The following is a 27,041-nucleotide window of genomic DNA, read 5'->3' as shown; positions in this document are numbered from 1 at the left end:
TAATGAACTACATGTAAGACCAAATTTTATCTTACAAAGTTGTGATTTTATGACTTGTCCAATCAAATTTCTCCCTTTTTTGGGGACAGGGGGGTGGGGGTTGGAAAGATGATCATGATATTGGATGGCTTTATTTCATGGAATACAGAAATATTCCCCCTGTTAGGGCAAATATTCCACTCATCTGTGATACATGGTGTTTACTGTAAAAAACTTTCGTCATCTGCGATTCCATGAATATTTTCCCAACTCTTGTAATATTGTCAGATAACAGAGAAAATAATTCAGAGATATTAGAGCCCATGAAAATTTATGAATAAAATGGTTTATTATTTTTCCACACATTCACAAAACTATACTTTGTATTTAACTAGCAAGTCCACCACAACAAAAAGTTGAATTGAACAAGAAGAAAACAATCAACTTAGCACAGCACTAAAAATCCATCAAATCGGATCTAAAATAATATTTCTGGGATATTTCTGGTATTCCATTCTGAGCCATCCAATATCATATATTTATTTCACTAACATGAAAATATTCTTCTGATTGTAAAACTAGTTAAGGTTAATCATTTAGAACACAATAACATTTGAGCTCCACCTTAGTTTAGCAGTTTCTAGTACTAGTATTTTACATACTAGTATACCAAGTTTATCTAAACCTCTATATCACATAATTGTAAGAATAACACTGTTGTCATTTTTTTCTCCAGACATTCCAATGTCTGACAATGAAGGAAATGTTGCATGAGATCTACATCCTTTCTATCCTACTGTCTTCCATACCACCGATGTGACAACTCACGGGTGCATTGCTCAGTCCTTCCTAACTGTATCATTGTCCTAGACAACATCTACTAAGACTCAAGAGGGCATATTTTTATCATTTCATGGTGATTAAGTGACTTATTAAGGTGATGATTATTCAAGGATGCATCAAGAATGAACTCGAATATACAACTTGAGTGCTGCCAGATATTCTCCAAATTAATGACTTGTTCTCTTTCAATGCATTGAACTTTGGGTGAGGCTAAACATGAAGAGAGTGTCATGAACCAAAAATATTGACAGAGCAGGACATGGTTAAATATTTACCTCTTTTAAATGAAAATCTAATTTTGTGATACATTTTGGCTAATGAAATTTTATTCCTTTACTTTTTTTTTTTTTTGGGGGGGGGGGGCAAGTGTCCCTAAGCCCTCCCCTAAACACAAGTGAAAGTCACAAAGAAATTGAAGTTTGTTACATATCATTTGTTTTTTTATGTTTGTTGACTAAGATTATGTAAATAAAAATTGGTATATAAGATAATAGTGTTTATTTGATCAATATAGAACCTTTTAGACATATGCTGATTTGTAGAAGTATTGCACTATTTGTTGAAGAGTGTGAAAAGGTGAAGAGGTAGATCCATTTTGATTTTCAAATTTTAAATTTATTTTAATTTGAATAGAATGATCATTCTTCTGAAGATATGTCTTCAATAATCTGACAGAATTTGGCAAAATGAACAAGACTTAATGTTTTACATTAATTTGTATGGCTGCACAGTATTTTGTAGGATTAGTATTTTTTTTTTAAACAGTTCAATTACACATGTGTTTTCTTTGTTAAGGTAATATGGTGGTATCATATATATATATATATATATATATATATATATATATATATATATATATATATATATATATATATATATATATATATATATACATATCATAGTAGGGATATTTGTATTATACATTTTTTTGTAGAGTATCTTCATCATTAAGCTCCAAGAAAGGTCACTGGTGCTTTTAATTTTACGAGTTATATTATTTATATTTAATATTTACCTGACGGCATTCACTGCCATGTACAATACAATATGTATACATGAATTATAAACATTAATTAAAACATACTTCTCAGTCGTTAATGTAAAATAGAATTAATCATTTTAAATGTTTATTACAAAAAACTGCCAGATTCATGCAATATATCTTAATGCATGTAGTCATCCATATAATGTGTCAAATTATGATCCTGGAAATCCTATAACAGAACACAAAAAGAGAGGCTTATAAAATATTATATATATCATACCGGTATATGAAATTCAATAATGAATAAAAAGCCAAGGAAGAAATTATTGGGTTTCCCCTAAAATTAGGATAGGGGGAAATAGGAAAATTCATGTAATAAGAATATTAGACAAGTGGTTTACAAATGGAAACAAGGTGAACCACAAGTCTTGCCTGATATCGCGATGTATAAAATATGCAGCAAGATCTTTTGACCTTATTATCCTCATCGACATATGTGTGGTATTACCGAATGGTTATTTGTACCAAGTGTAAAAATAAAGAAATTAGAGCAGTTTGAATGAGAACTTGACATTTTGACCTTTGACCCCATCACTCTCATGGACATTACCCAAGGATCATATGAACGAAGTGTCAACATAACTGATGCAGAAAGAAATAAAAGCAAGATGAACAAAAAAATTAACATTATCATTTGACCTTTTGACCCCATCACCCTCATGGACGTGCAGGATCATATGAACGAAGTGTCAACATAACTGATGCAGAAAGAAAGAAATAAAAGCAAGATGAACAAAAAATTTAACATTATCATTTGACCTTTTGACCCCATCACCCTCATGGACGTGCAGGATCATATGAACGAAGTGTCAACATAACTGATGCAGAAAGAAATAAAAGCAAGTTGAACAAAACATTTATCATTTGACCTTTTGACCCCATCATCCTCATGGACGTGCATATGGTAATACCCAAGGATCATATGAACCAAGTGTCAACATAATTGATGCAGAAATAAAGCAGTGAGAGCATTTTGAACAAAAACTTGACCTTTTGACCCCTAGATGACCTTTGCCCCCATCACCCTTATGGAGACACATGTGGTACATGTATTATCCAAGGATCCTATTAGCCAAGCATGAACATAATTGATGCAGAAATAAGAGCAAGTCGAACAAAAGCTTGAACTTTTTACCTTATGTAACCTTTGACCCCATCACCCTCATGGACACATATGTGGTAGTACCCTATGATCATAATGTACCAAGTCTCAACATATTTGATGCAGAAATAAAGAAATGAGAGCAAACTGAAAATAATTTTTAACATTTTTGGAACAGACATGGCCTCATATTATTTGACCTTTTGACCCCTAGATGAATTTTGACCCCATCACCCTCCCGGACACACATGTGATATTTACCAAGGATCATATGTACAAAGTATGAACTAAATTGGTGTAGAAATAAAGTAATGAGAGCAAATTGAACAATAACTATCTCTTTTCCTGTTAGTCTGTTCGAAAATGTTTAACATTTTCGAACAGACTAACAGGAAAGGTGATTACTACTATGTCTCTACCGAACTTCAGTCAGGCGAGACACAAAACTAAGTACTATGTGTGTATCATGTTGGATTATAACTAGTAATTGCTTCATAATTGATATATATACTTCCATCAATATTTGTTTACAGTACTACTTTTGAGATTGTCTGGTCATTTCTTTTACTTCCTAGAGGATATGGGAGAGGGGGAGAAAGAGAAAAGAAAAAAAAAGAGATGGGGGGGGGGGGAGAGAGAGAGATGGAGAAGGAAAGAAACACAAAAAGATGTCTTCTAAGAAAACCATGAATAAACAGATTACACTGTGAAACTCTACAAAATAAAATATGAATTAGCCAGAATCTTCTGTCTTTAATAATTCAATATATATTCATTACAAGGCAAACATCACCTTTTTTCTTGGTCAACAAGCAAAATACCATGTCTATTAATGCACAACTACACTCCAAATGAATAATTCAATTTATATAACTACTATGGCATAGGCACAATATCTACATATGCAGAAGAATACAGATAATTGACTTATTCAGTCATGATTCACATTTGGCTGGTATTAGAACAAAACTTGAAAAAAAACTTCAGACTCATATTCAAAGAAATCAAAAGATTGTGATGAGAAATGAAATAATCTTAATCTTCCCTTTTTATTAGACTATTTGAGTATTATTCAGGAACACTAAAAAAAGTTTAGGCACATAAAAAGTACATTGTAAGACACTTGTACAAGGGATGATACTGATACCAATAGGATTTCTACCTCTACCACAGGTGTGTTCTATACAACATAGGCAGGATATGCCAATAATGAGTGTTCGAACGCTATCTAAAATGTATACATGCCAGAAGGATTACATATTAACACCATTCATAAGAGTGAATCACAGCATACCATACCTTGAGTGGTGCCTGAACGACCAACTGTACAGTTCTTAAGACCAGGGGCTCGTAACACAAAGCTTAGCAATGATTGTAGAACATTTTTCTACACTTGATTGCATTGACTACAATGTACAATCAATCATAAAAATCAAGCCTTTGTGTAATGGACCCAGATAATTAGGTTGAGTAATTCTATCATGCACATATACTTTCAGCCTACACTTTGGTATAAAGTTTTAATCAGTACCTATAGGTAATACATGTACACCTGGAATGTTTGGGGAGTGTATTTCAACTTGTATGTTCATTGTTGCATTAAAACTAAATCAAAAACATTACAAAGATTCTTGGGAGATTAATTACAATTTTGAAGCATTTCCATGAATAAACATATTGTCAAAAGGGGTCATAGCAGCCTGCTGCAATTTATAACATTAAGTAGTACAGTATAGTGGGTAAATAAATTTTCACATCATATCCAAGATTTTGTAACTGATGCAGCATTAAAAAAAAATTGTGTTTGATGGAGCACTCATGGAATTTGCAGTGCTGAAAAGTATCGGAGAAACAACTCATTATTTGCTTCATATCGGTTGGAATTCATCTTGACAATTTTTATATTAAAAAGCAAAATTTACAGTTGTAAGACACTGACAAATTACCTTTATGTACCTAATTCTAGTTTACAATGTACATGTATTTTTAACACTTTTATTTCGTGTTTGACAATGTACATGTATTTTTAACACTTTTATTTCGTGTTGGACAAATTCAATTTGAAAGGAGAAATAGATAAAAATTGTAACATAATCCATTACATTTTATTTCACCGGAAGGAAGGAAATGAAAACACAAAATAACAAATGTCAATTGATTTCTAGTATAAACAGAACACAATGACGATACAGCATTAACAGCATGGTTTAAAGCTCTCAGTAAAGCCTAACTTTTCTAGTATGTTATACTATACATGCCACTGCTTCTCCTCCACTTTCTTGCATTTAGTACTGAGTAAATATTAGAAAATCACAATGGTTTTGAAAATAGAATATAGATAAAAGAAAACGGTTCACTTAACAAGAAAACAAACATGATAGCCAGGATTATTCTAGCACAAACTTTTTGAATACAAACACTTCCTCTGAAAATTTCTTAACCACAAAGTTTTCCATGTTTGGTTAAGGAAGAGATGTATGATAAATGTATTTTAAATCCTGATTATGAAAATGAAATGATAACATCAACAGCTTTTACTTGTTTCATTTTGTAATGAGACCTATAAAATCAATTCAATTCATTTTTAAACTCACAACTTTGTCAAATTTGTACCCACATGGACGGAAAATAAACACACATTTCTCTATCACTATATCCTTCTATTTTTATATCTCATTTCACATATCTACAATTTACAGAATCCATATATAAATAACAGATTAGGAGTAATATATTAAATATAATAATCAAATGAAAATTGGTGGTTTGAATCGTTTACAGGTGCATAATACAATAGGTATTGTATTCTGTTGTCTGTCATATCACTACAATCTGATGATAAATCTTGATATCTATACTTAACTATATAGGTTTTACAGAAAACAAATAACAGTAAAAAGTTTCAAGTTGTTGGTCCACATTTGCAGATTACAGCAAGAAATATTTTACAAAGTAGCATTTCTTTTCTTCTTTATGTGGACATCATCTCACATAAACACAGGTACTCTACCGCACCAAGTCGGTATAACATATCTGTATTTGTTTATGCCACACTCACCTTCTTTTCCAATACTACACACACTGATGAAGATATGAATTCATAAGATCTTTCCTTTTTATCTTGACTTAAAGGTATTTCATCCAAATACAGTCTCTTCACAGAATTTCAACTGCCATATTTTGCCTCCATAGATGTCAAACTTCTGTTTTCCCATTAATTGCATTAACTGGGTCTGAAAAGAAACAATACAAAGAATATTGAAGACACAGAAGACAAAGATTAAGTCAATTTTATTGATGTTAAAAATTAAAAAGAGAAACAGGACTTCTTTCTATGGCATCTTTAAAAAATTGAAACTTGAATACAAGGTGCAGTCAAACTGAACCTTTGGAAACAGCCTTTGAATTATTAGCTGTACTTTTTTTCTAAGCTGCAAAGAGGTTCTAATGTAAGAAGTCTTGGGGTGCTGAATCACAAGAATGATTTAATCAGGCTGGAATAATGAAGATAAATCCTTTATTTCAAGAATCTGTGTAATGCACAAAGCCTGAGGAAAATTTATTGGCTCTACCACTGTTGAGCTACACATACCTATACAAGAGCCATGAGATGCTTTATACTTTACCATATTCCTTCTTCCAATACTCTATCCACAATAATTAAAAAAAAAAACTCTTTAACATACCACCAATGGCTAAACTCACTAAATCAACCCCCCCCCCATAACTGGAAAAAAAAATCAGGGGTCCCTATATATTGACAATATCAAACTTCAAGCAACCAAATTCAACTAAGACTCGATCAAACATGAAATATAAAATAAGCATCCTTTACTTCATCATTTGGTCATCAAAGAATATCCTCCAGAAGAAAGCATAGCTCGATGCAACTCAACAAAAAGGACCCTGAATGTGTCAGTATGACCTTAAATTTATCATTATTGAAGAGCTTCTCTTAGCACGTTAAAATTTCAAGCATGTATCCATGGCAACAATCCAAACCCTCCTGCAGTAGATCACACAAAAACAGTACTTTAACTTATGATGTAAATCAACCAGAGATATATTATGAGAGGCATTTCTTTATCTGCTTATCCTCCACATTGGCCTATTCAGTCATATTCCCATCAAGGAATCATATAGAATAGTGACTCCAATGGCAACTTCCCTACACCTATATACATCTGCCCTCTTGACTCTCTTCAGTCAACAGAAGTACCTAGGTTTGCTGTTCCAAAGAACCAATACATGGGTTCATTTATCGTATCGCTATCCATACTAGTCAAGAACCTCCCTTGCCACTGCTCTTTCTGAGTTGTGACAGTGTTTATTTTTGTTCTTACACGGTAGTCATACAAATATGGCAGAAAGCTTTCATATGAGGTACAGTTAAAATAACTCGGTATGGAAAATTACCAAACCTTGTGAGCAAACTATCCAGATAAATCAGATAACATCATATCAAACCTGATACTGCAAACAGATTCAACAGAAGTAACAATTGTATAAACCTCGAAGATAAAGCCTAATAGAAAAAAATTAGACTAGAGATGAGGTTTTGAAGAAAGCAACAAAATCTAAATGTATTTGAAAGAAGACAGTAAACTGTGAAGTAAATCATTAAATGCCATCATCCAACTGAATGATTCACACTCCTCATATAATATCTTTAGGTCCTACAACGAATAAACACAGCAAAAATGAGTACCCACAAGAAATTACCACACAAACAAAAATTCTCCACTTTTCAATACTGGGATCACAAAAACAGAAATCCTGTGATAGACTATGATAGTGGCAAAGAAGAATCCCAAATGAAAAGAGGCGAAATAAGAATAAAAATCTGGTAATGGTGTCAGTCAGTAGGGTGCTAACCAGGCATAAGTTCTATTGAGAGAAGAGAGAGAGCAATCCCTGACAGTAAAAATATTTAAAACCCTCAAATACTCTCAAATAGTATGATAAAACTAACCTCTCGATACTCTTTATCCATCTGATTAAGAATATAAATCACAACGGAGAGTACACAAATTTAATCAATTTTTTTCTCTTTTGTACACATTTACCAGTTATTCTTTTGTATTCTCTAATCTATATTTTACACCTAATAGACCAATTTATGTTCATATCTAAAGTATATGAAGTGACTTGAAAGCAATGAACTCATTCTTGATCTCATTAAATGTTTATTCTCTTTCAATATTGAGAATACCCAATTACATATAGTTACTGCAACATTTGATGAATGTAATGGTCGTCCAAAGTAGAAACAACTGATGCAGACAATTGATGTTCTATTGTAATAAATACACTATATCCTAAAGATAAATACCAGTTGTGGTAACGATATCAAAACAAGTGGAATTCCTCTGGCCGTCTCACCTGCATCACGCGATTCAACATAGCAGCAGTGCTGACTTTGAAAACTACTACTAGTATAACTCACACAAGATGTTCAGTGATACTTGGTTACTCTTATTTCCACATTTTATGAACTAGACCAATACACTTTACTGAGATTAATTGACCCTAAATGACCTTTGACCTTGGTCATGTGACATGAAACTCATGCAGGATGTTTGGTGATATTTGATTAACCTTATGTCCAAGTTTCATGAACTAGGTCCATATATTTTCTAAGTTATGATGAAATTTCAAAAATTGAACCTCAGGTTAAGATTTTGATGTTGATTCCCCAACATGGTCTAAGTTCATTGACCCTAAATGACCTTTGACCTTGGTCATGTGACATGAAACTCTGGCAGGATGTTTAGTAATACTTGATTAATCTTATGGCCAAGTTTCATTAACTAGGTCCATATAATTTCTAAGTTATGCTGTCATTTCAAAAACTTAACCTTAGGTTAAGATTTGGTGTTGATGCCGCCGCCGTCGTCGCAAAAGTGGCGCCTATAGTCTCACTCTGCTATGCAGGTGAGACAATGAGTTTGCACAGAATCCAATAAATTTGCCACCCAAGTGCTTGTATAAATAAAAAATCTGCTAAATAGGTCTGGAAGAAAAATATGTAATTGCTGAGAAATGAGCAAATTAAGTATGGAATTCCATCAAAAGTCTGGTATTTTTCAAAGCAATATTAACACACTGTCCAACATATGCTTTTCTGCGGTAGTGATCATCAGAATTATCGATATCATGCTTAGATTTCATGATTTTAGTAAAGTTTACATTAATGTACCAGATTTAGATGTATGATAATATTTTGACAATCAACCTTGATTTAAAACTTCTCATGAAATAATAATCTGCTGCTACTACTGCTTTTTACCTTTAACAAGGCTAGTGCTCTTGAATGAGCAATGAATACATTTTGAAAACAGCATATTGCATTTTTTTAAAAGCTGTTAGTAAGCAAAAAGGCATGAAAATGATTGGACAAAAGGACGGTATTTTCCATAATTATCTAATTATATTCCTTTCTGATTGCTTTCATAATATGAGAAATATATACTTTAATTCTTTTCAGATTTAAAACATGATGGGCAGGGTTCACATTCATAAAACTGCTATCTGTAAACTATATTAAATTAGGCATACTACACAGCTAAGTGATTAAACAGTCTTATTAAGCTGTAATGAATATCAGAGTTACTTGGAATAAATTGCTAAATTTGAAAAAATGAATGGTTTTAGCATCATTCGATTTCATGATTTAACAACATCAAAACTTCAGAAGAATCTTGATATTTAACCTACCTCTGTATCTTCATCATCATCTTTCTCTAAGATCTCATAGGCCTGTGTTAATAGCTCAATACCAATGCCTTGCATGATGTCTTTCCTTAGCATAGCAATACGGTCCATCAGACGACCAGATGTTGTCATTGTTGCATTACCTGAACGAAAGCAATGACATTAAAAAATTTTCATATCAAATTCAGACTATTTTGTTCCTTTCTTTTTTAAATCAAATCCAAGTGAAGGCTTTTGAAATGACTTCAGACTGCTTGAAAAGGAGGATAGACAGAAAATGATACACAAAAAAAATGAATGAAATGAAGTGATGAATTGAAAATTAAAATCTGTTTAATTTCATAAGACATCTAATGTGAGATAAAAACTATGACTATGATTCAACATTTTCTTAAATGATAATACTTAGCAGCAACTACTGTACAATGTAGAGTGGATATGAACAATGAATAAATTGCATTATCATTGTTATAATTAAAAAAATTATGTGGAAACAAACTTCAAAGACAAGTAAATATTTAATACTAGTTCCATCACTCAAACATTTTAAGGTAAGTTGTAAAAAAATACCCTAAACCAGTAACTCAAATGAAAAGGGTAAAAAGTATAGAAATCAAGAAACATATATAACTTTATTGTAATACAATAACACATTATTGAAATAATAACCTAGTCCTTTTGGTGCTCTAGGAGCTGCTGCTTCTATGGCTATATCCTGAGTTCCATTAAGATTAGAACCAGATCCTGGTCTAGCTGAGGGTGGTGGACTAGGTTCCTCTGGAGTGTCTGGGGAGTCTCGACCAAAGTCTCCACCTTCACCTACAACTTTCTTCTTCTTTTCAATCCTTAGAGTTGTTGCAAGAAGATTGGAGAACTCTTCCATTTCATCACCATCACTGATTACAAAAGGAAGACAAAAAACTTTGAAATGCTAAGCTATGCAAAAATATGCATTTCATTAAATACAGAAAAAAGTTAGATGAAAAGGCTACAAGTTGAAAATCATGATTGTGCTAGTACAGAATGTTTTTTCATTGCATGTCCAAGAAGCAATCCTTTTTTGAAAAAAATATATAAATGACTTTATTTTATTTACTGTGCCATGCCCCCTGCAATGGATTAGTTGAGTCAAAAGGGAATAATCATACTAGATATCTTCATAAATCATCATCTGACATCATCAAAAATTACCACCCTTCTTTGCTGAAGAACATCAACTCAAACCTTGTTGCCTGAATTTTTGCTTTTTTGAGAGCCAGAAGTCAATATTCATACACTTCAGATCTATAAATCCCATATCTATCATTTGAACATCAACTCACCCCTTCTTCTTTCCTGAACTCTTGTTGTCATCCTCTTCCTCCTCCTCATCTGATATCGTTGAGTCTGTATCTCTACTTTCTGAGCGGGTATGTCGGTTTGTTCTTTCATCCCTAGAGTGTGATGTTGAGGATGATGCTGGTGACTCCTACATATAGATATAGGAAGAAAGGAATACAAAGTCACTTGTTAACAGTATTTATCCTACCCAGAGGGCATGCTTGATACTGATGGTCATTTTTTCACAGCATTTTTTTGGAAAGCATTTTGAACTTTCATCGAATCAAAGTTAGCATTACATTTATTTCGTCAAATCTACTAGAATTGTTCTTGGGCATAAAATTTAGGAAACAAGAAAACAAACTTGATTAACAATTAATATTGTATGGACAATACACACATAAACGGTCGGTAATAGGGCACCAGTACCTAATCTGACTTCACCACCAAACTGAGTCTATGTGTATTGAAAATGAAAACTGATGATCAATAAGTTTTGAGTTATACAATGTATGACTAACAAACCTTTGAGCCAGGATCTGACTTGGTATGACTGACTGGTCTCCTTGAATGATTACTATCTGTTTCATCATGGCTTCGATGAACAGCATCAGAACTTCTTCTTACTACAACAACATAGAAGAAATAAAATGCCAGATAAATTGTTTACAGATGTACTCATGTATCATCATGTGAAAAAACACACAAGATGACAGGGTAGCAAGCTGCAGGTTTCACTCATTCTTATAGATCATCCATTGTCATCATCTCAACAGTTTGGTTCTTGTCAAATTAAAGAAAATGAAAACTTTAATTTTTCAAAAATATTTAGAAATTTTCTCATTAGGGTACTGAACTCAATTTTAGCTCCATTCTCTTTGTATGATAATCCACAAGGAAACATTACTATTTTCTAATATTGAAAAATGGAATAACCCATTTCATCAAACCAATGATCCAATGGAAAGGAAAGTTGGCATCAACGGTCACTCCTTACATCTACACCTGATAATATTAAGAATAAAAAAGGAAAGTTTTTATGGTTTAATGTCATCTAATTACCTTGTGATAATGGTGACTGATGTTCCTGTGATTCTCTCAACTTCTCTCTCCTTCGAGCTCTTGCAGAAGAACCTCTCTGTAATGAAAAAAATACAAATAAACTGATGTCTGTCATGCTGCTTTGCTTTAATAGAATCACACACTCTTCTTTTATCTTACATTCAATCAAAGCTTATCTAGCTTCTTTTAAAGATCATGTTTGTTTCTTCTGTACATTAAAATATTATTGCCCCACATCCTATCAAAGTTTGTATGGAGTGTTCCATCGCAAAGAAGATGCAATAGTCCCGAAACATACTAGAATGCAGAAAAGGCTAATAATGAAAAACATTGCTTGACCTACATCTGTTCTTGGTGTACTTGCATCATCTCTAGAGTTGCTCACTGAACTTGTAGATGAAGTTCTTGAAGAACTTGCTGAGTTTGTTGACCTCTTGGCACCTTTACTTGTTTCTGGAGTCCCACCTTTTGGAGGAACTGGTAGAGGCCTTGATTTTTTGGGTGGAAGCTTGGGCTGAAATAAAGATAGTTAACAAATCTTCTAAAAAAGGTTTAAAAACTGATGAAGTAGTTTGAACTACAAGATTTTTGCCTGATTTTTTACATATAATATATTGTTACCATGGCAACATGATTTCTGACACATGCAAAAATATGTCCTGAATATTTTTATCTCAGGACGAACGTGTGAGCCAAAGTTCATGAGAATAGGTTGAAAACTGATCAAGAAGTTTGAACCAGAAGATTTTTCCCCAACTTGGGGCTTATATTATGTTGTTACCATGGCAACATGATTTCCAACACACACAAAATATATGCTGTGCACATCTTCACCTCAAAACCAACTTGTGGTCCAAATTTCAAGAGAATTTGTTAAAAATTGAGAAAGCAGTTTGAAGCGCAAGATCTGGACCTTATTTTGGCATTTTATGCTGTTTTCATGGCAATGCAATTTTCAACATGTACAAAAAATGTGTTTTCCACATCTATACCCCAAGATTAATGTTTGGTCCAAATTTCAACAGAATTGGTTAAAAATTGAAAAAGTAGTTAGATGCACAAGATTTGCACCTAATTTTTTGCATTTTATGCCGTTACCATGGTAGTACAATTTTAAACACCTATGAAAAATGTGTTTTGCACATCATTACCCCAAGACCAATGTGTGGTCCAAATTTCAAGATAATTGGTTAAAAATTGAGGAAGAAGTTCAACGTGCAAGATTTGCAATGGACCGACAGACCATACACTGATTCCTATAAACCCCCTCCAAACTTCAGTTGGCAGGGGTATGAAAAACTACTTCATATTTTTTTTTTCAATGCTTGCAGCAGACAAGATGAATTTTCCTGTCACATATAGATTATACATAAAAATGATCAGATTTGTTATAAGAGGTTGACAAATGAATCTCAAGATCTTACCTCTGAAGGTGTTTTGACATTACTTCTTGACTTTCCTTCTTTGCTTGCCGATGGTTGTGATTTCCTAACACCTTGTGCACTCTTTCTTTCCTTCCCGGCTGAAATGGGTCTTGGAGTGGAAGATTTACTCTGGTTATCTTTTACCTGCTTTGTAAAAGAATGATATACATATGTTCATTGAATGATCTCCCAGCAAGTCAAGCATTCAAAGCTACTGTCTTATGATTAATGTTCTGATTCAAGAAAAAGTGCAATTCTGGTTGTGAAATTTAAATGTGAAGAAACTGTCTCAAAACAACTGGAAAAAAAATCATTACAACATACCTGGTATTGATTGTAAGCTGTAAGCTTTTTTAATCACTAAAATGATAATAAAAATAATCATACTGAGAGAGCACTGTGCACAGAAATGCATGTATTGAATTAAATGCAAATCTAATTAGCTGGGTGTAAACCAAAACATCAATTATAATTTGGTCATTGCTGCTCTAAATTCTATGTTTTTGTCTGTAAAGAAGAATCGTTCTTTTAGGTCATGTATTTGAATTTATTAAAAACTTTTGTAATGTAGGTAAAACTTTTGATCTCAAACATGCTGAAAAATAATTATTTTCACCTCATCATGTTTTACACTTTATATTTGTTTAAGCCCAAATGATTTCTAGATCATGATAAAGCTGAAGATCTGCGCTCTAAAATGATATAGGATTTAATAGATGTGATTTATTCGGTTCAAGACCACACTTTTCATAGGCCAAGTACATGTACATTTAGCAGCTTGAAAACAAGAATACGGCACTATGATTGGTCAGAGGCCAAACACCCATCCAAATTCCAACGGTTTCCATGCTAGGGCTTCCCTAAGGTCAAACTCAACATGTGCTTGTGATAATCTCTTCAAATTATCCACACCAGCCAATAAGAACTCTGGATTTCTTGTTACTCAGAAATATCAGAAATCTTGTCTTGTATCTTGGTGGAAAAAGTGTAATCTTGACACGATTAAAAGGTGCCATATATCAGGAATGACATTGTGAGAAAGTACAGACTTTCAGCTTTATGTTAATATGGATATCATTGAGGCTCAAAATAAAAAGTTTGGTACAATTTACAAGAGAAAATAGAGGAAGAAATTTCAGTTTTGAGGCACCTTTTCAAGCATGAAATTCACTTACTTACCAAATTAGTTTATACAAAATAAATAGCCAATATAAAAGAGTAACATTTACTCTTTCCAACAATGCAATAATATTTTATTTGACTTGAGGAAAGAGGTTAAATTTGTAGAGAAAGGAAATCTCACAATTCACAAGATTTTGCAGGGAGGATTCTGCCATGAGAAGATTTGGATGAATCTGGCCTAGTTGAGGTCTGAATGTATAATTTTAGCTATATTTTCAACATATATACATCAACAAGTTTTACCTTTTTGGAAGGAACCTCAGAGATAGCAGGAAGATCTTTTCCACCTGTCTCGCTGTCTGGTGTGGACTGTTCTTCAATTTCCTGGATGTCAGCTTTAGACCCTCTCCTACTACTTTCAGAAGATGTGCTTGGTCTCCTGTAAGAAAGATAAATGAATCCATGGTATAGTTTCTGGAATGGTATCTACTCCTTTCTTGAGATATATAAATTTTTTTTAATTCTGTAAGATTAAAAAAATTAAAATCAGAGAAAAAAACAGCATTATAACACGGCATGCTTTCAGCAATTATTTCATTCTGTATAATCTCAATCATCATTAATTTCATGCTAAAAATAATAATTGCGAGTCTGCATGTGCATAAAGTGGAGGAGCTGGAAATAGTCTAAGGAATATGAAGTTCAGTTTGATATCAAGACTGCACATACATCTAGATATACTATTTCATATAACATTATAGTATTATAACATTACCATCAATCCATTTGCAATGCATACTATTCAATGACTGAATTAAGGTTTTGTAGAATTGAAGGATTCAGCAGTAAAAAGAGTAAAATGAATAGTCTAATCCTACCTGGCTCTCGTTCCCTCAAGGAAGATAGCTATGTGTTTCTTAATATATGGGTTGCGTAGAAGTCTGGATACACTAGGTCTCTTCTCTGGACTCTGATTCAATGTTGCCTTGATGAGTTCAACCAGTTCTGTGCTGTACTGTTGAGGCATAGCAGGCATCTGAAATCAAGGTCAAAGCACAATCACTCAACTATTCCCTTTATCAAATACTTTTAATTGTGTATATCTAGATTTATATCTAGAAGGTTAAGAAGTGTATATGTGTCCAGTAAGATATTTTGTTAATATAAATTTCTTAAAGGAAAATACTCGTATCATTTCATTCATATGTGAATGAAATGCAATTGAAATATAAACTCCATGTGTGTGTATGAATGTTATTCAAACAAATATAATCAGAATTCATTACTAGATAATTTCTAAACGAATCAATAAAAAAAATAATTTTGATAACATTATTGTAAGAAATATGGTACTTTAATCACTATATTTACTGAGATAATTCAATGAATGTTCAAAAAGGGGGTCAGTTTAATATAATTAATCAATACAATTTCTAAACAAGATGAAACTATCAACTTACCTTTCCTCTTAGTATCTTGTAAACTAAAGAATTCATATCCTTTGCATTGAAGGCATGTTTGAGTGTGGTCATCTCATATACACAGCAACCTAAGGCCCATACATCAGACTTTGCAAACGATAAGACAGAAACTGGATTAATCATATGATAATTGAATAACACTGAAGTAATAACAAACTGACTTTCTAAGCTTACAATACACATACTCTAATGACATTACAACAAAAATCATTTTCTTCATTGTGCTGAAAATTATACAGTCTGTGAAATTATCCTACTTCCTATATCCTAATATGTAATGTGTAATATACCGATTTCTGGCAAAACAACGCCACATTACTGCTACATATATGTACCTCATAATATCTCTTCCCAAATTTTGATATGTTTTACATTAAACTTGATTAGAAAATCACTTTCTTTTATCTGCAATAATCACAATAATATATATTTTAACCATCTAAAATTTACAACAAGGTTGTCCTGTATTTGAAAGTATTTTCACATTTTGACATACATTTCTTATAACAGAACACATGTATGCATTTGCTTTTGGCAATGCATTTCTTAACTACAGGTTACATGAATCATAATGTAAATGCTACATTAAGAAATCTCTGTCCATGAATAATCGAAATTTATATCTTTCTCTACATCTGCATAGTTACACAATACACCAAGACAGTAAGAAAATAAACAATGTAATTATACAAATTAGCAAATTTATACATGGTGATGATGATTTACCTTATGATTGTAAGGCCTATTGCTGAATAGCTCAGGACTCATGTAATAGGGTGTTCCAATTAAGGTTGTAGCCATGTCATTGTTGCCTTCCAAAACCCTAGCGATACCTAGGTCACCAACCTTGATGATCTTGCTCTTAGTCAGGAAAATATTCTGTGTTTTCAGGTCCCGATGGAGTATGTTTCGCTCATGCATATACTAAATAATTTTAATAAAGAAATTGTACAAGCTAAATATTCACTATGTAAATAACCATGCTTTGTATTTTCAAACAATAGAGGTGATTTAGCATATTTTCCTTCCATTTCAATCAATAGCATTTATCTTTTAAAATAAAGTATTGCTTTACTTTTAAAAGCTTGAAAGGCAATTAAATAGCAATTAAATAAAATTGCAAGTTGGTTACAATATCATGACCAGCCAAGAATTTGAGTGTATAAGAAAAACAAGTGGAATGCCTCTGGCCGTCTCACCTGCATCACGCAGTTCAATATAGCAGCAGTGCTGACTTTGAATACTACTCTAACTTGCACAAGATGTTCAGTGATACATGGTTACTCTTATGTCCACTTTTTATGAACTAGACCAATAAACTTACAGAGATATGATGGTTATTCAACAGATACACCCAATTCGGCCAAAGTTCATTGACCTTTGACCTTGGTCATGTGACCTGAAACACGCACAGGATGTTCAGTGATACTTGATTACTCTAATGTCCAAGTTTAACGAACTAGACCAATAAACTTTCAAAGTTATGATGGTAATTCAACAGATACCCCGATTCGGCCAAAGTTCATTGACCCTAAATGACCTTTGACCTTGATCACGTGACCTGAAACTCAAACAGGATGTTCAGTGATACTTGATTACTCTTATGTACAAGTTTCATGAATCAGATCCATAAACTTTCAAAGTTATGATGGTAATTCAACAGATACACCCAATTCGGCCAAAGTTCATTGACCTTTGACCTTGGTCATGTGACCTGAAACGCGCACAGGATGTTCAGTGATACTTGATTACTCTAATGTCCAAGTTTAACGAACTAGACCAATAAACTTTCAAAGTTATGATGGTAATTCAACAGATACCCCGATTCGGCCAAAGTTCATTGACCCTAAATGACCTTTGACCTTAATCGTGAGACCTGAAACTTGCACAAAATTTTCAGTGATGCTTGATTACTATTATGTCTAAGTTTCATGAATCAGATCCATAAACTTTCAAAGTTATGATTGGAATTCACCAGATATCCCGAAATCGGCCAAAGTTCATTGACCCTAAATGACCTTTGACCTTGGTCATGTGACGTGAAACTCAGGCAGGATGTTCAGTGATACTTGATTAACCTTATGTCCACGTTTCATGAACTAGGTCCATATATTTTCTAAGTTATGATGACATTTCAAAAACTTAACCTCAGGTTAAGATTTCGATGTTGAATCCTCCAACATGGTCTAAGTTCATTGACCCTAAATGACCTTTGACCTTGGTCATGTGACATGAAACTCTAATGGATGTTCAGTAATACTTGATTAACCTTATGGCCAAGTTTTATTAACTAGGTCCATATACTTTCTAAGTTATGACGTCATTTCAAAAACTTAACCTCAGGTTAAGATTTGATGTTGACGCCGCCGCCGTTGCCGTCGGAAAAGCGGCGCCTATAGTCTCACTTTGCTTCGCAGGTGAGACAAAAATTGTTAAATATCAAGTAGGCCTAATTATGGTAGAAGTGTAGAGATTATGACCATGAATCACTTATTCAAAATTATTCTTATTAATCAACATAATCATGGGTGGTGTACTCACTTGTTAGATTTTTAAAACTGAAAATACATGTAAATCAAATTTACGTGGTAATAAAATATATCCAAAGGAGTTGAAGATATACAGACACATTCCTATAAAAATATATCTTATTTGCCTTGTGAAATTAGACAGGTTATAAATTTCTCACCTGTAAAGCCATGGCAATCTGGACAAACCATTCAACAACCTGACGTTCCTCTAAGGCTACAGCCTTCTGTTGCTTTAGTCTAGTATATAGATCTCCACCATCACAGAATCCCATTACTATGTATAAGAAACCCTCCTCACTCTCAAATGAATCCTTGTAGGATACAATGTTCGGGTGACGTAGCTTGGATAGTAACTTTGCTTCTTGTTCTGCAGCTTTCTTCTCCCTCTTGGACGCTCGGAGCAGTTCCATTTTCTTAATAACAAACTGAAATTGAAACGAAGCAAGTAACATGTACAATGTAGGATAAATTGTATACAAATACTGAAAAAGATGCCTTCCTTGTTAGAATTGGATTATGGAAAATAAGATTTTTCATATGTGCTTGTAAAACAGCCCAACCTTCCAATTGCTTTTGACAAGGAATCTTTTTAACAATTCATATAAAATGATTACTTTATATCTGTGAATTTGTATGTACATGAAGTACATCAATTTAAAATAAACAATGAATCTTACCTGTTTTTTGTCTTTTTTATGTTTGACTAGCCACACTTCTCCATAGCTTCCTTTCCCTACCACCTTGAGATGTTCATACATATCAAGTGACATCTTGGTTTCTCCTAAGAAATTGATAACAACAAATATCAATATTTAGTATGTATGTGTTACCCATTTGAACCTGATAATTGACAATGTCACCACATACATGTATCTTCATACATGTATGGCCTTGCATTTTGAACTCTGCCTGGCACTAATAGGTGGTTTTGTTACCCCTTTTCAATTCAATTTGGTTTAACACAAAATTATTGTCATTTAAAATCTAAATATATTCTATCATGTCTGTAAATATGAGCGCATTAGCACATGATATTGTTAATTGTGACGCATAATAAAAAGTATGTAACATACTACATTTATATATTGTTCTGCTCGTTTGGTCGCTTCTACGCAGCAATGTGTTGATGCTTCTACGTTCATTGGTCACAAACAGAAAAATATGGTTGCCCACACATACCGGGATGACAACATTAAGGAAAGATAAATTCAAGCTAGAAAATTGAGAAATCCAGCTTCATAATATTATTGAATAACTATAACTTGTTGACAAATGTTTGGAAATAATAGTACCATGTGAAAAAAGATTAAGGAAACATAGGCCTAAATTAATTCATTGTCTTTGGCAATACTGATTTCTGATGCATTTCTTTATTTTAGTGGTACACACACTGGTCTGACCCTGGCCTGGGTTTAACTCCCCCACAGTCCTATCACAACACATGTGCCAAGTAAAAGCACATACAGACTAATGTCAAGACACAATACTCCACATGCAATGTATGCACACGCAATAGAAAAGTGTGTAACATGTGTTCTTGACCTTTTGGAGTACTTTTTTTGAACCCATAAGAGCACTTGTAGCTTCATCCATGCCCTGACTCAAATCATTACCTGCATTGGCCTAAAAAAAATGCACAAGACTCCGAAGTCAAATGGCAAGGACTATATACAGTGCGTATCAAAAAAAGTTTATACTAAGAAAAAATCCTGTAAAATTATATAACTGTCAAAAAATATTTCTGCTCAAGTGAACACCACTTACTTTTGAAAAGTTCCTGAAAAAATGATTTGCGCAGAACTTTGAAATAGTTATGTGAATAAAAGTAGACCTTAATCATGAAGAACAAGTGGAGTTTAGCTAAATAAAATTGATTTGAAGATATCTTTTACCCTTTTAAACTTGTTTCCTTGCCCAAAGAGTGCATTGCGCCCCACCCCACACCCCCACACACCAAGGCCATCTTAACGATATTTGCTTTATATTGAGCTGTCATTTACATGAAATTGCTTAGGCTTGATTTTCAATTTGTTAATCATTGTCAAATGATTAAATGATAAAAACTTAGTGAAACCATGCTGGAGATGTCTGATACATGTATAAACTTTTATTCAGATTTAGTTATGTCCTCAGATCCAGCTGGTACAAAAAGGGTAAAGGTTGTGCTTATTAAGTGTTTAAATTTGAATTTGGGTGGTAAAATTGTTACAAAATGCTTGAATGTATACATTTTATTTCTATTGACTAAAAGTGGAAGGGGGATCTATGAGAAATGTATCGCAGGGTAAGTTTGATTTCGCCCTAGGGGCCCCCTTCCCCCTTGACACAGCTTGAAAATGAGTATTTCTGCAAGTTTTACAAAAATGGACAGTGCTCACTCAAATGTAACACTCTGTCAAAACTTTTACTTTTATTGGATAGATGAGACTCAAACCCAACATAATATGTGAAAAATTACCCACATCTTGCATAATTTTTAATTCCTTGGGCTTTCTCAAAGTGTAAACTTTTTTTGATACACACTGTAGAATGATGGCGTGGGCTAGATCATAGGTCCAGTGGTCCACGCCATGGCACTCATTCAGTAAACAAGGTTATGATATAAAGTGTTAGGTCTTGGGACTGCCTGTGTGGTGAAATAAGGTTGGCAATGTTTTGTTTATTTCCCGGGGGGGCCACTTCCATTCACAAGTGGATACCATGCGCGACCATGGGGTCTCGAAAAGCACCCTAAACACGTAATTTCCATATTCAGAAATTGCACCCCTAAACAAGTATTGGCGTGTGAAACCCCACCCTTAACAAGTATTGGAAACAACACGATATACTCTTGGCAAATATTCCCAGAAATGAACCCCTAAACAAGTACAGGAATGTTTTATTGTTACGGGTCCTTCGGTCGTCGGCTTTACCTTATTTGGTTTAGTACGACCCCATCTTCTACACCTTGCGCAAATCGGACTCTAAACACGAAGTGTTGGGGCAAATAGGACATCCTTTATAAAACATTTGAATTTTGTTTTATCATCCCCGCAAATTCGACCCTAAACACGTAATTTTCCTAGCGAAATAGATACCCTTTTTTCATTATTTTTGTGTTTTTGACACCCTTATCACGTTACGTACGTAACGTGCCCTATCGTGAAAAAGACATCCTTTTTACGTGTTTTTTTGGTCGCGCATGGTATCCACTCGTCAATGTAAGTGGCCCCTCCGGGGTTTATTTTCTCTTGTTCTATCTTAGAGACAAATTATGCTTTATATTTGAATACATGATTATACAAATTATTTATAATCATGTAATAAATGTTATTATTTGTGAAATAATTTTTATCTATAAATTGTTCTTCAAAACGGTATCGCCAACCGGATGTATGTCATACATAAGCGGTTCAAGGGTCGACCCTTCCATAAAAGGAAAACACAAGCACGAGTACTAACTGTTAAATCTAATAAACAATGTTTAAACAAAATACTGAATAAGATTTTAATACTCCACAATGCCTTTCCTCTGTGAATCTACATTTATATCTCACACACAGTGCAATTAATAGCAAAATCGAATGAGAGCTGTACAGGGGAGGCCGGGGGGGGGGGGGGGGGGGGGCCACTTCCATTCACGAGTGGATACCATGCGCGACCATGGGGTCTCGAAAAACACCCAAAACACGTAATTTCCATATTCTGAAAATGCACCCCTTAACAAGTATTGGCGTGTGAAACCGTACCCTTAACAAGTATTGGGACCAAAACGATACTCAAGATTGGCAAATATTCCCTGAAATGAACCCCTAAACAGGTACAGGAATGTTTTATTGTTACGGGTTCTTCGGCTTTACCTTATTTGGTTTAGTACGACCCCACCTTCTACACCTCGCACAAATCGGACTCTAAACACGAAGTGATGGGGCAAAAAAGGACATCCTTTATAAACCATTTTAATTTTGCTTTATCATCCCCACAAATTCGACCCGAAACAGGTAATTTTCCTAGCGAAATACATACCCTTTTTTCATTATTTTTGTGTTTTTGACACCCTTATCACGTTACGTACGTAACGTGCCCTATCGTGAAAAAGACATCCTTTTTATGTGTTTTTTTGGTCGCACATGGTATCCACTCATCAATGTAAGTGCCCCCCCCCCCCGGAGGGGAGGGTGGAATCCCTCTCGCTTAGCCTGGCGGAAATCATCGGATATCGCCACTTCCACACTAAACACAACCAACCAACAACAACCCTATTGTATTTGCATTGTGTACATTTGGATCGAGGGATTTACGTGACATCGATCTCGTAAGAAACCTTTATTTTTTAACATTTTAATTGACTATCTTTTTAAAACCTTCCTACGCATTAGGAAGATGTAGAGATTAATAAAATCACGACCATTTACGTGATTTTTAATATAAAAGATTGCTTTCCTAGGGAATTCCATCTTTGTTTACATGTGTTTCTAATGCATATATATGAGAGGGGATAGTCAAGACTCCAGTTCAAAAAAGACATCATTATAAAGAGTCCTCAAATGGCTCAAGCAAGAGTCAGACAAGACAATGTCACTAATCTGACAATGCAAAATAGCAATAGACCTTCATCCAACGGATAAGTGCATAATTTATTTTTCCCCTTTTATTTGACAATGTTTGAGGTGGTATTGCGACCCAATTATTCTACCTCATTTTGGAGAGTATCCCCTGCCTCATATTACACGGACGAGTCCTAAGTTTCGGCCCGTGGGCCGGAGCTCCCTGGATTAGATTACCGGTAACCTTAAGGCTTAATAATCAGACAGAGGCAGCTAGCCTCTCAATCCCGGACGCACATCCCGGACTAACCCTACAGGGCTCCGCCGCGGCGGAGCCTGTAGGGTTAATCCCGGACCAACGATCCAGAGGCAGAGCTTGGTTTGGTTATCGATTTGGTATGGTAGTGGCATAATTAAATAATAAATGTTGCTGAAAATCATTTGGTGACATCTAAAAGCAATTATAAATTGTCAAATATCTTACCCCTTGCAATATTCCACGGAATAAAGAGAACAATCTATTGTAAATTCCTTAACTTACAGGATAAATTAGAAAGAAATGTAATCGTTCCTCTAGCAACGAAACGCCACAGTTCGTGCAATGGTAAAATTTGGAGGATGAGAGAGAGACTGGTAACATTTCTTTGGCCTTTAGTCTTCCCATAGAGATACATCTCTATGAGTCTTCCCCGTACACATCATAGAGATGTAGTATGGTACACATCAAACATTAAGGAAACTTTATCTTTCTTCAAGAAAATTTTCGGTCATGTGACTTGGAAAAAACTTGTGAGAAATGAATGGCAGGGTCCATGTTTCTTTTCGCATGGAACAAACCATTCACGTAGTTTGCTATTCAGCATGGGTTAGAATATGTTCAGTTGATATATATGGAAGAATATTTGCAAGTTAAAATACAAAATACTGTTTCAATGTGAGGTAATAAGCACCAACCCTAAGAAAATTTAGAGAGATATTATTTTTTTTCATTTAATTTTGCATAAGATTGTAGAAGTGTCCTAGAGATAATTGAAATCATTCACCACCCGAATTAATTGATTAAAATTGTGTTCTTGTTAAAAATGACATGCATTTTGTGTGCGAAAATTAATTATTACGAAAATTATTTTAACAAAACTATTGCAAAATATAAAAATAATAGACATTTGGAGAAAGATCAATAAAAACGTTAAGCAGTTTACATGGAGCTAAGAACATTACGCTTAAAGGAGACTCAAGATTAGGATTTTGGTTGATCGAATCTCACTGATTCCCACAAAATTTTATCATGTGATATCGGACCTGCAATACGGGCTGATCATAATGCGATTTCGCTAAAAGTTAGATTTAGTAATATTAAGATATAGGACCTGGATATAGGAAAATTAATATATCTATACTAAAAGATAAAGACTATCAGAACAACAATTGAATTAACTCATGGTGCATTTTTTTTAGATTGTTCATTGGGCCTGATGTTGCCATCATAAAATGATGAAAAGTGGCCCATGACTGCCACGTAAAAACCGTTATTGCCTATGGGGTTATTAAAAAGTTCTCACAGAAATATTGTCAACAAAAATCAATGGTTATGAGATATAACAAAATGTAAACTAGAAGCATTGTTTTGTTCACTTCAAAAGAAATGAGGCCGCCATCATTTTCAAGCTTAACCGCTCACGATGGCGGTCTCCTGCATTCATTTTCTTTCGATTGAATATTGCTTCTTGTTGATATTTATTTTTCATTGCTTTATTATGATTATTGCTTTATTACTTTGTAAAACTTAAATGTATCACCTTGATGTTATGTTGCATATATCTTGAATGCAGAAATAAATAAAATCAAAATCAAATGTAACATCGAACAGTTATACAAAATGAATTAATTGATGTATTGACATAAAATAGAAGAAAAAAACAAGACAGGGGCGAAAAGTGAGGGAATAAGAGTCAGTGTAAATGAATGAATGAAGGAAAAATAAAATAAAAAGAGGGAGAAAAAAACACAGTTAAAATCTGAAAATGGAAAATATACTTTTTGTGAAAATAAAGCAATTATTAATGAAGTGCTATCATATTACACAAATTTGTATGAAAAATTAGAAATAGAAATAAATGAAACTAAGGAATACTCTTTGAAATAAAATTTCATATAAGTAGAAAAAAACATGTGTGAAGGCCTTTTGACAGCTAGAAGATGTTCCGCTTTTTTTCGATTAGTAAAAATAAAACCACCGGCTCCGACGGAATCCTGAAATTATTTTACCAAACGTTCTGGTCTCACAAAAAGATATGGTAATAAATGCTTTAAACGAATGTTGATTTGTTTATCCCTTCAATGACAATATCTCCCCTAAAGAAATTTGACATTTTTGCTTTGGGCAATTAGGTGCTTTAAAGGTTTTATTGAATGATACAGATATAGATCGTTGAAAACAAAATACCAAATTATTATGGAGGAGTTTCATGTGTATTTTGATAAAATTACTATTTTACAATGATTGGTTCAAAGTCGGTTATTTGTTCCTTATGATATTTTTGAAAATGGATCATTCAAGAGTGTATAAATTATTTAAAATATATTAACCAATAAAAGGTAAATCGAATGTTGTTAATTACACAATGCAATACCAAATGCATGGTTACAAAACGTTATAGACCTAAAATATTTGTAGCGAAAATCTTACTTTACCATTTATGATTTTCATAAAAAGATTTTTAAAATGTATATGATTTAAGCAGTAAACAATATACAGAGTAATTTTGTTGTGTAATACAGTGCGTATCAAAAAAAAGTTTACACTTAGAAAAAATCCTGTAAAATTATATATTTGTAATATCCTGACGATTTTTCCACATTTTAGCATTGGTACAGATCCATTTAAGCAAATGACGATATAACTGTCGAAAAATATTTCCGCTTGAGTGAGCACCACTTACTTTTGAAAAGTTGGTGAAAAATGATTTGCGCAGAACTTTGAAATAGTTATGCGAATAAAAGTAGACCTTAATAATGAAGAACACATGGAAATTAGCAAGTAAAATTGATAGGAAATATCTTTTACCTTTTTAAACTTGTTTCCTTGCCCCAAACACTTCGAAGAGTGCATTGCGCCCCATCCCACTCCCCCACACACCGAGTCCATCGTGACGATATTTGCTTTACACTGAGCTGTGATTTACATGAAATGGCTTAGGCTTGATTTTCATTTTGTTAATCATTGCCAAGCTTGGGAAAAGTGTGGAGAAACAAGTATTAAATGAAAATGAAATGTAAACCAACTTTAAATGATAAGAACTTAGTGAAAAATGCTGGAGATATCTGATATAAACTTTTGTTCAGATTCAGTTATGTCCTCAGATCCAGCTGGCACAAAAAGGGTAAAGGTTGTATACTAAGTGTTGAAATTTCAAATTTGGGCGGCAAAATTGTTACAAAATGCTTGAATGTATCCGTTTTATTTCAATTGGCTAAAAGTGCTAGGGAAATTTATGAGAAATGCTTCGTAGGGTAAGTTTGATTTCGCCCTTTCCCCTTGACACAGCGTAAAAACAAGCATTTCTGCGCAAACAGATTTCTGCGAGCTTTACAAAAATGGACAGTGCTCACTCAGGTGTAACATTCTGTCAAAACTTTTACTTTCATTGGATAGATGAGACCAAAACCCATAATTATATGTGAAAAAATTACCCACATGTTGTATATTTTTTAATTCCCAGGGCTTTTTCAAAGTGTAAACTTTTTTTGATACGCACTGTATAGTACCATCAATTTAACAACTTAGTGTTGATATTGATTGGTTACATGTTTTAAGATATTTTTATTCATTTATTTATTTATTTATTTTTGTAATTCACTTTCCACTCGAAAAAAACTTCACAAGTGGAAA

The 27,041-nt window shown here is 33.6% G+C and overlaps 2 protein-coding genes across 9 annotated transcripts in view; one reads left to right on the top strand and one right to left on the bottom strand.

Annotated features, from left to right (window-relative positions):
* Positions 1 to 1,049, top strand: part of LOC121410415 (solute carrier family 23 member 1-like) — a 28,892-nt gene extending 27,843 nt beyond the window's left edge. For all 4 annotated transcript variants that reach the window (XM_041602492.1, XM_041602494.1, XM_041602493.1 and 1 more), the window contains exon 14: positions 716 to 1,049. In XM_041602492.1, the coding sequence (XP_041458426.1) occupies positions 716 to 753 (38 nt within the window). In that variant the 3' untranslated portion in view covers positions 754 to 1,049. The remainder of the gene's footprint in view (positions 1 to 715) is intronic.
* Positions 1,050 to 2,285: 1,236 nt separating this feature from the next.
* On the bottom strand, positions 2,286 to 23,763 carry LOC121410413 (serine/threonine-protein kinase Nek4-like). 5 transcript variants are annotated; one of them, XR_005969332.1, is made up of 17 exons: positions 23,634 to 23,763; positions 19,301 to 19,404; positions 18,782 to 19,048; positions 16,819 to 17,016; positions 16,072 to 16,179; positions 15,490 to 15,647; positions 14,915 to 15,050; positions 13,490 to 13,636; positions 12,409 to 12,579; positions 12,066 to 12,141; positions 11,529 to 11,629; positions 11,006 to 11,151; positions 10,353 to 10,579; positions 9,687 to 9,826; positions 7,942 to 7,962; positions 2,737 to 6,202; positions 2,286 to 2,626 (listed from the first exon to the last, which is right to left on the bottom strand). XR_005969332.1 is itself a non-coding variant. In XM_041602488.1 (16 exons), the coding sequence occupies exons 2-16, from the start codon at positions 19,391 to 19,393 to the stop codon at positions 6,107 to 6,109; spliced, it is 2,085 nt and encodes a 694-aa protein (XP_041458422.1). In that variant the 5' UTR covers positions 19,394 to 19,404; positions 23,634 to 23,763; the 3' UTR covers positions 2,286 to 6,106. The 5 variants fall into 5 exon arrangements, 4 of the variants coding, with proteins under 4 accessions (XP_041458422.1, XP_041458424.1, XP_041458423.1 ...); XM_041602488.1 differs by having other exon boundaries at positions 2,286 to 6,202; XM_041602490.1 differs by having other exon boundaries at positions 2,286 to 6,202; positions 13,490 to 13,633.
* Between the last annotated feature and the right edge of the window lie 3,278 nt (positions 23,764 to 27,041).

The sequence above is a fragment of the Lytechinus variegatus genome, chromosome 3, assembly GCF_018143015.1.
Source record: "Lytechinus variegatus isolate NC3 chromosome 3, Lvar_3.0, whole genome shotgun sequence".
Classification (NCBI taxonomy): Eukaryota; Metazoa; Echinodermata; class Echinoidea; order Temnopleuroida; family Toxopneustidae; genus Lytechinus; species Lytechinus variegatus.
The sequence above is the reverse complement of the archived record's forward strand: the minus strand, read 5'-3'. Positions and strand labels throughout refer to the sequence as shown.

Bases quoted from the DNA above. Each gene is read 5' to 3' on its own strand.
- LOC121410413 (XM_041602488.1), bottom strand. From the start codon at position 19,393: ATGTCACTTGATATGTATGAACATCTCAAGGTGGTAGGGAAAGGAAGC. The intron at 17,017-18,781 runs GTGAGAAATTTA...AAAATTATTTAG, and splicing joins AGATTGCCATGGCTTTACAG to TATATGCATGAGCGAAACAT. The intron at 15,051-15,489 runs GTAGGATTAGAC...TCTTTCTTACAG, and splicing joins CTTGAGGGAACGAGAGCCAG to GAGACCAAGCACATCTTCTG.